This window comes from Acomys minous, assembly GCF_964271855.1.
Source record: "Acomys minous genome assembly, chromosome: 19".
In the NCBI taxonomy this organism is placed as follows: domain Eukaryota; kingdom Metazoa; phylum Chordata; class Mammalia; order Rodentia; family Muridae; genus Acomys; species Acomys minous.
The window spans coordinates 58149569-58163738 of NC_140499.1; the positions used below are offsets into that span (position 1 = coordinate 58149569).

At 43.4% G+C, this 14170-nt stretch overlaps 1 protein-coding gene across 6 annotated transcripts in view; it reads right to left on the reverse strand.

Moving 5' to 3' along the window:
* FHIP1A (FHF complex subunit HOOK interacting protein 1A) overlaps positions 1-14170 on the reverse strand; it is a 231522-nt gene that overhangs the window by 88041 nt on the left and 129311 nt on the right. For 4 of the 6 annotated variants that reach the window (XM_084768557.1, XM_084768554.1, XM_084768555.1 and 1 more), the window contains one exon: positions 4259-4482. The exons of the other annotated variants lie outside the window; for them this stretch is intronic. In XM_084768557.1, the coding sequence (XP_084624683.1) occupies positions 4259-4363 (105 nt within the window). In that variant the 5' untranslated portion in view covers positions 4364-4482. The remainder of the gene's footprint in view (positions 1-4258; positions 4483-14170) is intronic. 6 annotated transcript variants of the gene reach the window in all.

Genomic DNA, 14170 nt, shown 5'->3' on the forward strand with positions numbered 1-14170 from the left:
ACACAGCCTAGCCTAGCTTCCTCTGGTTGTCACCCCACTCCACTTCCTCCGTTCTCATGCTCGGAAAAGTAAGGACACAAATAAATACTACGTGGTCCATGGAGTCACAAAGTACAAGCCCGTCACGGAAGGTAACCATGGTGGGTGGCTTAGCTCACCTGCCAGTAGACTTGAGCAATTCGTTAACTGATAGGTCAGTGCTTCCTTCTATTAGGACCCTCTTCCATCCAGAAAATTCAAAGACACAGAGGCGATAAAAGCAATAACCTGCCATATTATATATTGTTCTTGTAAATGACTATAAAAATCCGGCACAGGCACATATTCTTCCTTATCGCTGAAGGCCAAGTCCAAAGATCCTCCTGGGAGCGTATGATACTGTGGCTTAAAATTAGTGCCTGTTTAAACTGGCCTCCTGGACTGCCTGGGCCTGCCAAAGTTGTGTTTCTCATTCCCTGCCTTGCCGTCCAGCCATGTATTGAGCATCTGCAACGAGTCACAATTCCTGGTATAGCATAGGAAATACAAGAGAGCCATCACAAACAGCCTCTGATATTGAGGAGTTTCACAATGGCTTTGGAAAGCAGATATTATAAATACCACTGTGATATAATGTGACTGACGGGGCAGTAAAAGAAAAGCTTGGGGTGAAATGGAGAGAGAGAGAGAGAGAAAGAGAGAGAGAGAGAGAGAGAGAGAGAGAGAGAGAGAGAGAGAGAGAGAGAGCAGGGAAATTGTCTAGAGGAAGCCATGCCCCAGAGGAGCCCTGCAGACAGCAGCACTTAATTGCATGGATGAACACTCAAGCAGAACGAGCAGCAGCACAGAGGCGTGGGACGACAGGACATCTGCCAAGGATGATGGTGGACACAAATGGCAAGCAACTTCAACTCTGGAGTCACAGAAGCTCAGCTCTAAGGACCTGTCTGTGCCGTCCTGGCCTGTGGGTGGCCACACACCACTGAAACGACCAACTGGAGGCATAAGACAAGTAGCTCTGGACTTTAGGCCCACTGCTGACTTAAGGGACAAGATGACCACTCAGGAAACTGAGAGGAAGCATAGGCCAGGCACAACTTCCTAGGCCTCGGTTGCCATGGTGTCACCATTAGGAAGGAGACCAGCCCTGGGCATCTACAGAGCACTCTTCTGCCATGAGATCATGCCCAGGGGCATTTTGGAGATTCTCGAGCACTACCAGGCCACTCAAGGCCTCATCACTGAGTGATGGACTGCCTTGGACATGAGCTGAGCTCACTGTAGAACGAGCTGCCCTTGACAATAGAGGCCAAGACAGAGAGAAGCCATGTTTCCCTGTCCATCCGTGTTAGCTTTGCAACTCAAGGCCTGCAGTAGCAGCAACTCATAAATAGTACAGCAGAGCCTGTCAAATGCGCGTCAGTTATGTCAGATTTACACTGAAGTATTCTAACAGAGATGAATTCTAGATAGCACAGACTTCTGCTGCCTTCATTTTTCCTAATTTATGGAACACAAAAGCATCGTACTGAACAGTTAATGGCACACTCCAGTAAATAAAATGTGGCTGTTCAGTCCTGACTGTGCCACATTTCCTAGAGGCCTTTCAGGTTGTCTTGGTTGCCTCAGCAGAGTTGGAGACTGTAGTCACAGCAGGTACAGAGGTAACATGTCAGAGTTTAGCATGTTTCCCCCGAGGTAGCCTTTGTTCACCCCAGCAGGAGAAGCCACAGTGAAGAGCCAAGATATGCAAGCCCAGAGATGAGTGCACAGCAACCAGACTTGACAGCTGAAGGACTCATCCTAGTCCACAACTCTGCTTTGCCCCGCCCACATCTCTGCCTTGCCCCGCCCACAGCTCTGCCTTGCCCCACCCACATCACTGCCTTGCCTTGATTTTGCCTTCCCAACCTTTTTCACCAACAAAAATGTCAAGACACCATTTATTACCAAAATCCCTCTTAAAATGTTCCCTTCTTCGGACATCAAACCTTTTTCAACAGTCAAAGTGCCCAACTATGACTTTCTTCGCCACTCCTACCTGTAGCTGTCCCTTCTCTTGATTTAACTCCTGTAGTCATCCCACTAGGGATGTGCTCCAACTGCAGGCTAACCAACTTCTAAGGGAAAATAGCCATTTAGTCACTCACCTGAACTGATTTCTCAACCAGTATTTTCACTCATACAGTTTAGAAAGGTCCACAGAGCCTCTGTAGACAGAGACTGAGGGCAGATTTATTTAGACGGAAAAGCCAGATATAAACAGATTAATAAAATGGTCTGTTCTTTTCATTTGTAAAGAAAGTTTCCAAAGTTAAAAAATGGCTGAACCATCATCATAAGGCAAGCTCACACTTTAAGAAGGAAACTGTTTAATGAGGAAGCCTCCACTCTGACAAGATATTCTCACCTTCAGCTCCACATATTTCAACAGGAGGGTGCTATAAACCTGCACTGTGCTTCAGGTAACCCACAACGTCTTACAATGCTGACTCACACTGCATATGGAATAGGGTCCTAGGACCAATATTTACTCTCAACAATGTGAAAAAATAGACGCAATTCTGACACAGGACATTCTAGCAGCACTCCAGCTGCTTTGGAGAAAGAGATGGGATTGAGCAGGGCAGAGGATCTACCTACACACAGCTAGGAGGTCAGTGACGATCTGTGTCTCTAAGGACAGGACAGAAAGCCAAATGGATGCCATCACAGTAACCTCAGAAGGACTGCATACATAGTCAAATGTATCACACGCAAACACAGTGGGCCTCGGAGTAAAGAATTCACATCGGAAAGGTAGACTTCACCAGTCCAATGGATGGTAGGCTCAAAATTCCATCAGTGTGGTCACCTAGTCTAAAAATGGGCATGACCATTTATGTAAATCAATAAATAAGCATGTAGTAATACAAAGATAGATTATGCATGACATGAGCACAAAATGGTAGAAGGTTCAAACAGGTAAAGATAGAAGCAGGCCTTCTGCAGATTGCTGGCCACATCTTTTAGGTTTCACTAGCCTACATGGGGGTCACTGCATTAAAATGCTTTAAAAAGTGCAGAGCGAAAGGAAGTTATCTAACTATCAAGAATAACCCTGAATTACTTTCTTTCCTTCATTATAGTAGAGGTGTCCTCAATGCCCACAGTAAATCCATTAAAATTTGAACAATAACTCAGAGTAATGGAAAAGCACGCCCCCCCAAAAAAGTCATGGAGGCTTTACTTTGGATGGTGAAAAGCAACTACACGATGTGAACAATCTAGAAGCAGAATTGATTTTGTTTCCTTTTGATCTAAACCATGTCCCCTATAATTGCTGTGATTTACAGGCTCAGGGCTTTAACCCATGCGCCGTTTCCGGACACAGGAAGGCACCTGGTAGTCATTAAAAAACTGTCACATAAACAGCCACATACCAGCTCCCCTGGGGAGCATAATGGTGGGAAAGCAGTAAAGAATACTGATTTTGTTTATTTTACTACCTGCAAGCTCCCCAAGGGAAGGGCAGGCCAAGACATTTTCTAAACACTCAACCCTTACCAGGCAGTGGTGATGCCCAGCACTTAGGAGGCTAGGAGGCAGAGGCAGGCAGATCTCTATGAGTTCAAAGCCATCCTGGTCTACAGCCTGAGTTCCAGAACAGCCAAGGCTACAGAGAGAAACCCTGTCTTGGAAAAACAGAACAACAACAACAACAACAACAACAACAAAACCCATTCAACCCTTAATTATTCACACCAATAGATTAGAGAAAAGCCACGGAGAAGTCAAAATGAAGCGTTCATAGGAACTAATGTGCTTAGTAAAGACGAGGGTTCAGACACAGCTAGACAGCTTTCCTTGCATTGCATGGGATACACAGGCCTCACAAGGGCTGAATACTGAGGTCAGACTTGTGGGCTTTGGACTCAAGAGCCTAAGCCTGAGTAGCATGATCTGGCTTGGTAATTCACTGGCCGCAGAACCTCCAGATGGTCATTTGGCCTGTGTAAGTCTCCATTCTCTACCAATCAACAATCTTATTGGTTTCTGGAGAAACCAGTACTTAGTAACTGCTTCATAAGCAAGTCCTTTGTGAAAACTGTGTTTTTAATCAGATATATACTATAGGAAATCAGGAGGAGAAAGCTGCTTCTCTCTAGATGGAAAAGGCAGCTAGCTGTCACCGAGTAGGAAACCTTGCCTCAGTGTGACAGAGGCTGGGGGTTGGGGGTTGGGGGTTGGGGGTGGAGGGGGGCGGCCTACTGCAGACAATGTGCAGCTCATACGTTACCTGCGCCCAGTGGTTCTTAAACACAATCATGCATGTTTCTGGGTCAGCTCCCTTCAGGCTCACAGCCTGCTGGGGTTTGCTTTCTGTCGAAACCGATGACATCATAAGCCTTCAACGCTTCTAAGTCATATTTAATTTTCAAGAAAGTATTGCAGGCAGTCATTAACTTCAAGTATCATGTTAAAAATGTAACTTCCTCAGTCCTCATGGTCACTTTCCAAAACCTGTAATGACAATAATTAAAAAGGCATCGTATGTTCTTATATTAAACAGGACAGTGGTTATTAAATGTAGGTAAAAGGCTAGACATCCTCAAATGCAGACCATAGCTATACGATAGTTAGACCATATCATTTACACTCAATTTAAAGCTTTTCTTATTCTCTCACCTTGTTACTAAAAAATTGTAAACTAGAGTGCTGCTAAGCTATATGCATGCATTTAACAATTACGCGTTTCTTCTCACTAATAACAGCATTCCCTACCCACAAGTTATTGTACCAAACCCCAAGTTTAGTATAAAAAACTGTGCTATTGACTTTCATAGAATTTTAAGAAACACCTAGTAATAAGAAAACTGCGTATTAACAGTCACAGGAAAAGATCGCTTAAGAACCCCTGGGATGAACTCCAGAGGTCAGAATTCATAAGGTGTATGCTGTACACATGTGAAAACTGTGATGCAGATTCCAAACCTACAGAAGAGCTTGGTGGTCCCGGGGCCTCCTATCCCAGCACTCAGGAAGCAAATACGGGATAGCCCAGTGCAAGCTGGCTAGCCAGACTAGCCAAAAGAGTGACTTCCGGTTTCAACTGAGAGACCCTACCTCAGTTAATAAAGCAGAGGGTGGTCAAGGAAGACACCTGACACCAACCTCTCACGTCCACATGCACTCACACATAGGCACGCACAGCAGCACACATATGCATACACACATGTGAACTTGAACACACATGTGCACCATATTCACAGGTACACACACACACACACACACACACACACACACACACACACACACACACACACACATATCCAGACTCCTTGGCCCATAAAGTTGAGTTTTGCTGTTTTAGTGTTTCTCAATGACTTTAAAATGAAATTGAGAACATTCAGCTACATGAGACCCTATGAAAAAAAAAAGAAAGGAAGGAAAGAAGGATGGAAGATTGATTCTTAATCTTTTTTTTTTTTTTTGGCTATATATTATGTGAAGTTTTTTAGTTTTTCTAAAGTATAATAGGATTCCAAGTAACTCTAAAAATCGGTTAGGAATGGCCCATCAGAAACAAGACAAGGTCTTATCGGCTGTGAATGAGAGGCAACAAAATTAGACATAAAAAATGAATTGTGTGGATAAAATATGAAGATATCCTAGCTACAACACTACTATCATCGGGAAAAAAATGAGATCACAGACTGTACCCTGCATATGTGGGGATCTCTGACAAGAGTAATAAGATTGTAGTATTATGTAGCCAGTTCAATCATCCCAGAAAAGGACTGGGTAGAGCTCAGAATATTAGTTCTTTTGGTGTACAGATTGGACAGAGTCCAGAAGAAAGTAATTACAATTATCAGAGCACTGGGGAACAGCCCATGATAAGAGTCGTCAGACTTGGGCCTGCATGATGGCTCAGCAGTAAGGCACTTGCTGCCAAGCCAGACAACCTGAGTTCAATACTCAGAACCCACAGGGCTGCAGGAGAGAATCAGCACTGTGAACTATCTTCTGACCTCTTCACACGTGCCACGACATGCACACATGTAAGTGAGGTGTGTGTGTGTGTGTGTGTGTGTGTGTGTGTGTCTGTGTATGTGTACGCACATGTGTGCATGTACAGAGATAGATGGGATGCACACGTGTGAGTGTGCTTGTGCACATGCACATACACATAGAAAGATGATGATGATGATGAAGATAGGTAGAAGATAGATAGATAGATAGATAGATAGACAGATAGATAGATGATAGATAGATAGATGATAGATAGATAGGAAGAAAAAGAACCACAGACTTCTGCAGGTTTGGGGGAGCTAGTTATTTTCAACTTAGATGAAGCCTGTCACATGGGAAACAATGATCAATTACTCCTTTCTACCAACCATAAAATGTGAGGACAGATCTGGTATGGATTCAAGTTGGATTTATGGGTTAAAAAAAAAAATGAAACATCCCAAAACAAGTACTTCTATAGGTAGGAGGACAATCCAAAAGGAAAGAATTTTCAAAAAGGGGCTAGTCCTAAGGATGGACAACTTGCAAGAATAAATAATTTTGAGTGTGCTTCCAAAGAAGAATAGAAAGTATACTACTGTGATGTGCAGAAAGGAAGGCCTATAGGGACCGCACATCACATACCTGAGAAAAACAGCCTGTGAGAACTTCTATAGTTGTGCTTACTGTAAATATATGAATTCCCCAACCTGTATTTCCTAATAATACAAATGGGTGTTCTCAATGAACACTGTCCACCAATAGCCATGGCCCTACTTTACTAGATAAAGCTGTTTTGTAAAAAGACTTATTTTAGTACACAATGTTTTGCCTCTATGTTATGCCTTCAGACTAGAAGAGGCACCAGATCTCATTATAGATGGTTGTGAGCTACCATGTGGTTGCTGGGAATTGAACTCATGACCTTTGGAAGAGCAGCCAGTGCTCTTAACCACTGAGCCATCTGTCCAGCCCCAAGCCAATGTTTTAAATAACAGCAATCCAATATTTGTAGAGCATAGATTCTCCTGTTCCCTATGACCTCAGCTCCTGGTCTCTTTACTTGGCCTAGATCACCTAGTTAGGGCTTATCAGTGTTTAAGTTTGCAGCTGTGTGTTAGGCTATAAAACCAGATTATGAGTCAACTTCCTCACTGTCCTAAGTATTATATGTCTAAGGCACCAGCAATACCTTTATCCAGAGGATGCAGTGATAAAGAAGACAATCAAAGCGTCTAGTTTATCCCAGGGGTTGAAAAACTGCAAGACTTCTTAAGATACTTTCCAACTCCAGGATTTAAAAACTCTTCTTCAAAGCAAAGAAGAACATACATCCTGCCAACTGCCTCCAAGTAAAGAAAAAGGAAAAAAAGGGAAGTAAGCTGTTTTCTAAAATGATTTAATTTGGTTCTCAGTGGGCAAAGTACATTGGGTCTTTTTGGAGATGGAAGAATGCATTTCAGAGGGGGCATACCTGTTTGATAGAAACAGAGCGGTAAGCTGCCGGCTCCCAAGTCCACAGCCCTTTCTAAGAAGTTATGTTCTTCTTTCAGGCTACAGTACAGCCCCTGGCCCTACTCCCTCAAGGAATCTATCTTTGCAAGGTGGGGGAAGAGGGAAGCATCTCTTTGGGTTTATGCTTTTCCAACCACACTTTCTGAGACAGGCGCCCAAAGATTCAAGACATGTCAACAGCCTAAAGAAACAACAGCATAAAGAAACCTTGAGAGAGAAAGAAGAAATGAAGCAAGTTAGATCACCTAAATTGGAGGCCGGGAAATCTGTGCCAGAAGATTCCCTGACACACCCACAAGCACAGTACAAAACATACCAAGTGCCAAGAAGCCGCATGCTGCCATCGCTCTTCTATTGTCCAGCACTAGAGAACTAAAGCCCTGGCAATCTCTGCGGCAACATAAAGCTGACAGAGACAGCTCCGTATTTTTGAAAGATATATCTGGACACACACTTCCTTGACTGCCAAAGTTTTCCAATACACTGTCTACATTTTTCTGTACTTTTCCTGTTGCTTGTAGTAATTCTCATCATTTTATTGTATTTCCAGATCAGGACCAAAGGAAACAAATGAAGAATAGAGACAAAGGTAAACGCAAAGCTAGAAACGGGTGGATGGTCACTAGCTCGTGTGAGTCACAAGCAGGGTAGTCCTTTCTCCTTCTGGGCCCTCTCTTCTCTACAGGCTAAGCTATGTGGTAGTGGGAGAGCCATGGTGACACTTGTCACTCTTCAGTCGTAGCCAAACACTTCCTGTAAATATATATATATACCTGGCAACTCAAATCTCATGCTTGAGAGAGCGCCACAGAATTCTCTGACCTTAACAAGTGATTGTTTTTTCTTTCTTCAGACAAACCACCAACACACACACACACACACACACACACACACACACACACAGAGAGAGAGAGAGAGAGAGAGAGAGAGAGAGAGAGAGAGAGAGAGAAACAGAGAGAGAGGTGCCCAGGAATATGTTTATAACAGTGATAGCACACACAGGCTTTGATGTATAGTTGCAAAAGTCTTTATTTGGAAGATTAAAGATAGGAAAGTGCCAGGTGGTGGCGGCACATGCCTTTAATCCCAGCACTTGGGAGGCAGAGGCAGGTGGATTGCTGTGAGTTTGAGGCCAGCCTGGTCTACAAAGCAAGTCCAGGACAGCCAAGGCTAACACAGAGAGACCCTGTCTTGAAAAACCAAACAAGAAAAAAAAAACAATAAAGATAGCAAAGAAATAGCTTGTCAAAATACAGTTATAACAACCTAGTATTTCAACGCAAATTTTTCACAACAAAGGCAGAACCATCTATATTATTTCCAAAGACATTACTGATTGGCTACATTTCTATCTTTAATATTATGTATGGGAATATTTTATCTCATCAACATGGAAACAAAATTTATATTAACTATTAATGGTGACAGGAATAGCAGCATAAGAATCATGTGATTTTATTGGCCCTGTTTTGAATGGCCATATGTTTTAGTATTTGTTTATGAAAAAATAAACATATGTTCTATATCACAAAATTATACAACATGAGACATAATCCTTAAAGTAGAGGTCCTAAGGATTCCTTTCCCTATATCCTCAGAAGCAGACCATCAAGAAAACTGGATGAATAAGAAAAAAGATGCATGCTTACATATACATGTATACGTATATGTATATTCATATACATACATGCATGTATAAAAATGTCACAACGAAGTCAGGTGCTTTGTAAGCTAACTTTTTTTTTTAAGATTTATTTATTATTATGTATACAGTATTTTGCTTGCATGTACATGTGCAGGCCAGAAGAGGGCACCAGATCTCATTATAGATGGTTGTGAGCTACCATGTGGTTGCTGGGAATTGAACTCAGGACCTCTGGAAGAGTAAACAGTGCTCTTAGTTACTGAGCCATCTCTCCAGCCCTTGTAAGCTAACTTAAGGGGGGAAAAATGAGCTGAGATTCTGCTGTTTCCCCAATCACACCCTGTCTCAACATGAAATTGCTTCTACCTCATGCCAGGCAGCCTGGTTTCCTATTGTTTTGGAGGCTACAACACTCAGTAAAGTTAGGCATAAGTAAAAAATTGCGTGTCTTTCAAGAAGTTCCAGTAATTATTTTTGACATTATCACTTTCTCACTAGCAGACTTAATATAAACATGAGTGTTTTGGTATTTAGTCACATACAACCTCATACTGTTCTTTGCTTCTTTTATCTTTTAAAAATAACTTCTCATAATGAATTATTTTAAAAAATAAAAAAGCAAAGCAAAGAGATGGCTATCCTTAAGAAAAGCAGAGCCAAGGAAAGTTTTTTATTAAGGGGAAACTTACCCATATTTGCAAGCTTATTTAGAATATGTGGAAAATATATGACAATATATGACAAAGGGTTTCGATGGACCAAAACGAGCAGAAGACAGATAGGTCAGGAACACAGGCTGGAGACTCTGAGAGAGAAAGAGCATGCAGAGCTGCATCTTCCAGTCTTACCAGGTCAGAGCCCTGCCTGGACTTTTAGGAAACACGGGGCAGGCTGCTCCCTTTCCTTTTCTACCTCATCTCCAACCAACAGCTCTGCTGATGTGCAGAGAAGGTAAGAGCCATGAATCCAGTGCTGTTTCCTAAGCCTGGGGGCTAAAAGCACTGAGCCTCAACTTCAGAACTTGGCCTTGGATCATGCAGATGGGACACGGGGCTCTAGCTCTGCCTCTGAGAGCTGGGAGACTCCAAGGGGCAGAGGGAGGAGGTCTTCCTATAAAAACCATTTAGGCGAGGGTCTGGGGCTCAATCTTTGTTTCTTAGGTCTCTTCCACCTCAAATAAATATTTCATGTATTTTATCACAGCTGTTACAATCAGATAACCACTAAAGAATGATAAAGGCCCCTGGACAGCAATCTTTATAAAAGTCCTAGCTGTGAGCCGAGCGTGGTGGCATACGCCTTTAATCCCAGCACCTGGGAGGCAGAGGCAGGTGGATTGCTGTGAGTTTGAGGCCAGCCTGGTCTACAAAGTGAGTCCAGGTCAGCCAAGGCTACACAGAAAAACACTTTCTTGAAAAACAAAAAAGTCTTAGCTATAACTATATTGTCTTTACTATTGACACACATTTCCTTTAAGGAATCTGCAGCCTAAAAACCAACCACTCAGTGGTAATTCTGCGATTGGCGATCTTTGCTTTGGCCTTGTTCTGAACAACTGTCAGTAGAAAAGCTCATTGTCTTAAAATGCACATTTGGAATGCCCTAAATTGGTTGCTACTAAATACATAAAAAGTCTATTACCGTAAATGTGCTTACCACATAAAATTCTATCTAAGGGTGACGACTCTTCAAATATTGGGAACACCTGAAGAGAGGTGAACTCGTTGCCCTCAATTATAACTAATAGCAGATGGGGGGTGTTATTTTGGACCCAACTACTTCAAACAACCTCTTCTTAGAGTCTAACAAAACCTTATTAAATTGAAAACTGCCCCATGCTCTAATCTTCTGGCCCAGTCCACCCCTAGCCCCCACTGCCACCCCCTGCGTCTCTCAGAGTACTGTACAGCAATGCTAGACTGCGAGAAACAGAGCAGGCCCCGGGTTCTCGTGTGCTTGCCTCAACTTGCCAGGGTCTGACTCTGACCCACTCACTGCTCCATGGCCATCATTTCAGCAAGGAAGTAACTTTTATTCTGCTACCTAGCAGGTCACTGCTGAATACACAGAGCACGCACAAAGAAAACTCTTTCCACACACACATTCCAAATGGCTTCAAGCTGTGATAAATGCAAGCTTTGGAACCGTTAACAAGATTGCAGAGCACTGTTAATAAACCAAGGGATAATCCCACTATGTTTTACACATTAATTTCACAAGAACAGGCTTCCTTCCAATGAGGTCACATCCAAGGTCCCTATAACTCAGTGATAAGCAGAATCAAAGGCAAAAGAAAAAAAATCTAAATGAAATTTGGTTTGGGACTTGACACCAAATATTTCGGCTGTTCTCCTTCAATAAAGTTTAAGAGCCTCTTCGAAGATTTATTCATTGTAAAAATTATGGAGAGTACAAAAGAGCCTAATGATGCCAATCCTAAAGCTATGACTTCGGTGATAATTGTGGGTTTTGTGACTTCTGAGAACAAAGACCTATACAAACAGAGAGAGAACTTGTCTAATTCAGGCCTCAGACCTCAGACATTTCTGTAATCACCACAGCCTCTCTAACTGCAGTAACATACTCAGTAGCTCTGTTTAAGTAGCAAGCAATTGGGAAGACCTTGCATATTCAACAACACGGTCTAGTTTTTAAAAAGTATGGTATTTCCATACAGCGAACACAATACCATAAGTTTTTAAAGAGGTAGTTCTTAAAGTGTGTGTGTACGTGTGTGTGTGCGCACATGTGTGTACGTGTGTGTGTGTGTGTGTGTGTATGTGTGTGTGTGTGTGTGTGTGTGTGTGTAGAATGCCATACTTGAGGTGGGGGGACAAGCAGTGCATTCTTCCATATGCCTAAAAACCTGAAACGGTCTCTGTGAAGACTCACGGGGACCGAAGGATGTTGAGCCTTAGGTGGCCAGGGGACTACAATGGGAAGGAGGCAGTTTCACTATAGACCCTCTCACTTTTTAACTCATGAACTGATACTATAGTTTGAACTGTGAATTGTCACCCACAGCCTCACAGATCCGCACACTTGCTCTCCAGGAGGTGTGTGACTCAGAAAGGCTGGGAACCTTGAGCATTCGGGTCAGCTGGAGGAAGTGACCTGCTGAGAAGCAGAAGTAGTTGGTGACAGCCCATCCCAGGTCCTGGCTCAACACTGCATCCTGACCACACCCCAGCCACCCAGCCTCAAGCCTCTCATCACTGCCACAATACAACCAAGTCTCCAGGACCGTGAACCATAATAATCTTTCTTTAAGTATTTCTTTCAGGTATTCTGTCACAGAGATGTGAAAAGCGACTAATGCAGAAAACTGGTGTCACTGAATAGGCTTTTGTTGTGAAAAAATATATAACCATGTGGTTTGCAGATATTGTAGTTAGCAGGAGGAATGCGGAAGAGTTTGGGGCTTGAGGTGACAGAAGTCTTAGAATGCTCTAGACAGAGTTTATTGGGTCATTCTGGGAGCTCAGCAGACCACAATGCCAATACAAATGCACTGTGACATTTACGTTGGTGCCATTTTAGAGGGCAATAAGAGCTCTTGCTTGTTGGAGAAAATTTCAATACAGTACAGCATTCAGGTTACTGTTCGTTGTTCTTAATCGGATTTACATGAAAGAGCACAGAACACAGAAAAAAAAGATGTGAAGATGCATAGCTTGGTAAGGGAAAGAGTGTAAGTAAGTGTAAGGACGTAGACAAAGTGGTTGTTATTGTTAAGAGACTAAGTGCAATTAAAGAGAAACTTCCTGCTCTATACTGGGATGGCAGGGAAGGCCTCTGGATGGCAAGACTCGACCCATCTTCTGTATAAAACCATACATTCTCCTGAAAGGACAAAATAGACAGCCCCTGAGAAAGCACAGTTCCAGGATAGCCTTGTGTAGACTGCCGAAGGAAATGTCTTTACTGGCTCAGTGCTCAAAGACCACTGGCGCTGTGGAAGAAGGGGCCCAGATTATATCACAAGCTGGTAGCAAAAACATGGAATATAAGATTTACAGTGTTGCGAAGGCTTCTACCAAGTTGTTGAAGCCAGGCACTGTGTACCTGGGTGGTGTTCCCTTCATGGGGCCCCTAAGTGGGAGAGTGTGTAAAGGCACAGCACTGAAGCCCAAGTCTCAGCAGGAACTCCAGGTGTCTTAGATGCTAACACAGCGGCATACCCACTGGGACATTCCAAGTGGAGCCGACCCAACAGGCAGTCAGCATTTGCTACAGAAACCAGAGCTGTAAGAGCAGGGCCACTCAACTGTTGACCCTGATGATGTCGCCTTGAATCTAGGTGTCACGAAGCTGCAGGATTTGGTGTTTGCCCTGCTGGCTTTTGGGTTTGTTTAGATCCAGCCTCTTTCTTGTTATGGCCTCATTCCTCCCATCTAGAGTGAGAGCAGTGACTCTTTGCCACTGGAAACAGGAAGTGCAGATCTTTGCCTTCGATTTTACAGGGGCTCATAGTTAAAAGATTACTTTGAGTTTTGGAGGAGACTTGCTAGAGTTGATTGGGGACTTTTAAAGTTATGCAGAATGCACTTTACAGTACGAGGTGGCCGTACACACACCTATGGAGGTCAGGGGCAAGACGTTATGGTTGAAGGTGAAACGTCTTCCATGGACTATGGACTCGTGTGTCTGAACAGTTGTTCCTCTGCAATGAGTGGCAGTGTTTTGAGAAGTCATAGAGAGGGGGGGGGGTCACATGGGAGTGGGGCAGAGATCTCATGGTCTAACCTGGCTCTGGTTCCAGGCCAAGCTCTCTACCATGTAACCGGTCAGCCCCTGCTTCTGCCTCTACAGGCACAAGCCACTCTGCTGCCATCTCTCCCCAACATGAGGAGCTGCATCCCACAAACCTTTTCCCCTCAAGTTGTTTCCGCCATATACTCTATCATCACAGCAGTGTGAAAAGGAACTTCCGCCTAGCAAAGGTCAGTTAATTAATCATGTGAGTATGTCTGTCTGTCTGTCTGTCTGTCTGTCTGTCTGTCTGTCTGTCTCTCTCTCTCTCTCTCTCTCTCTCTC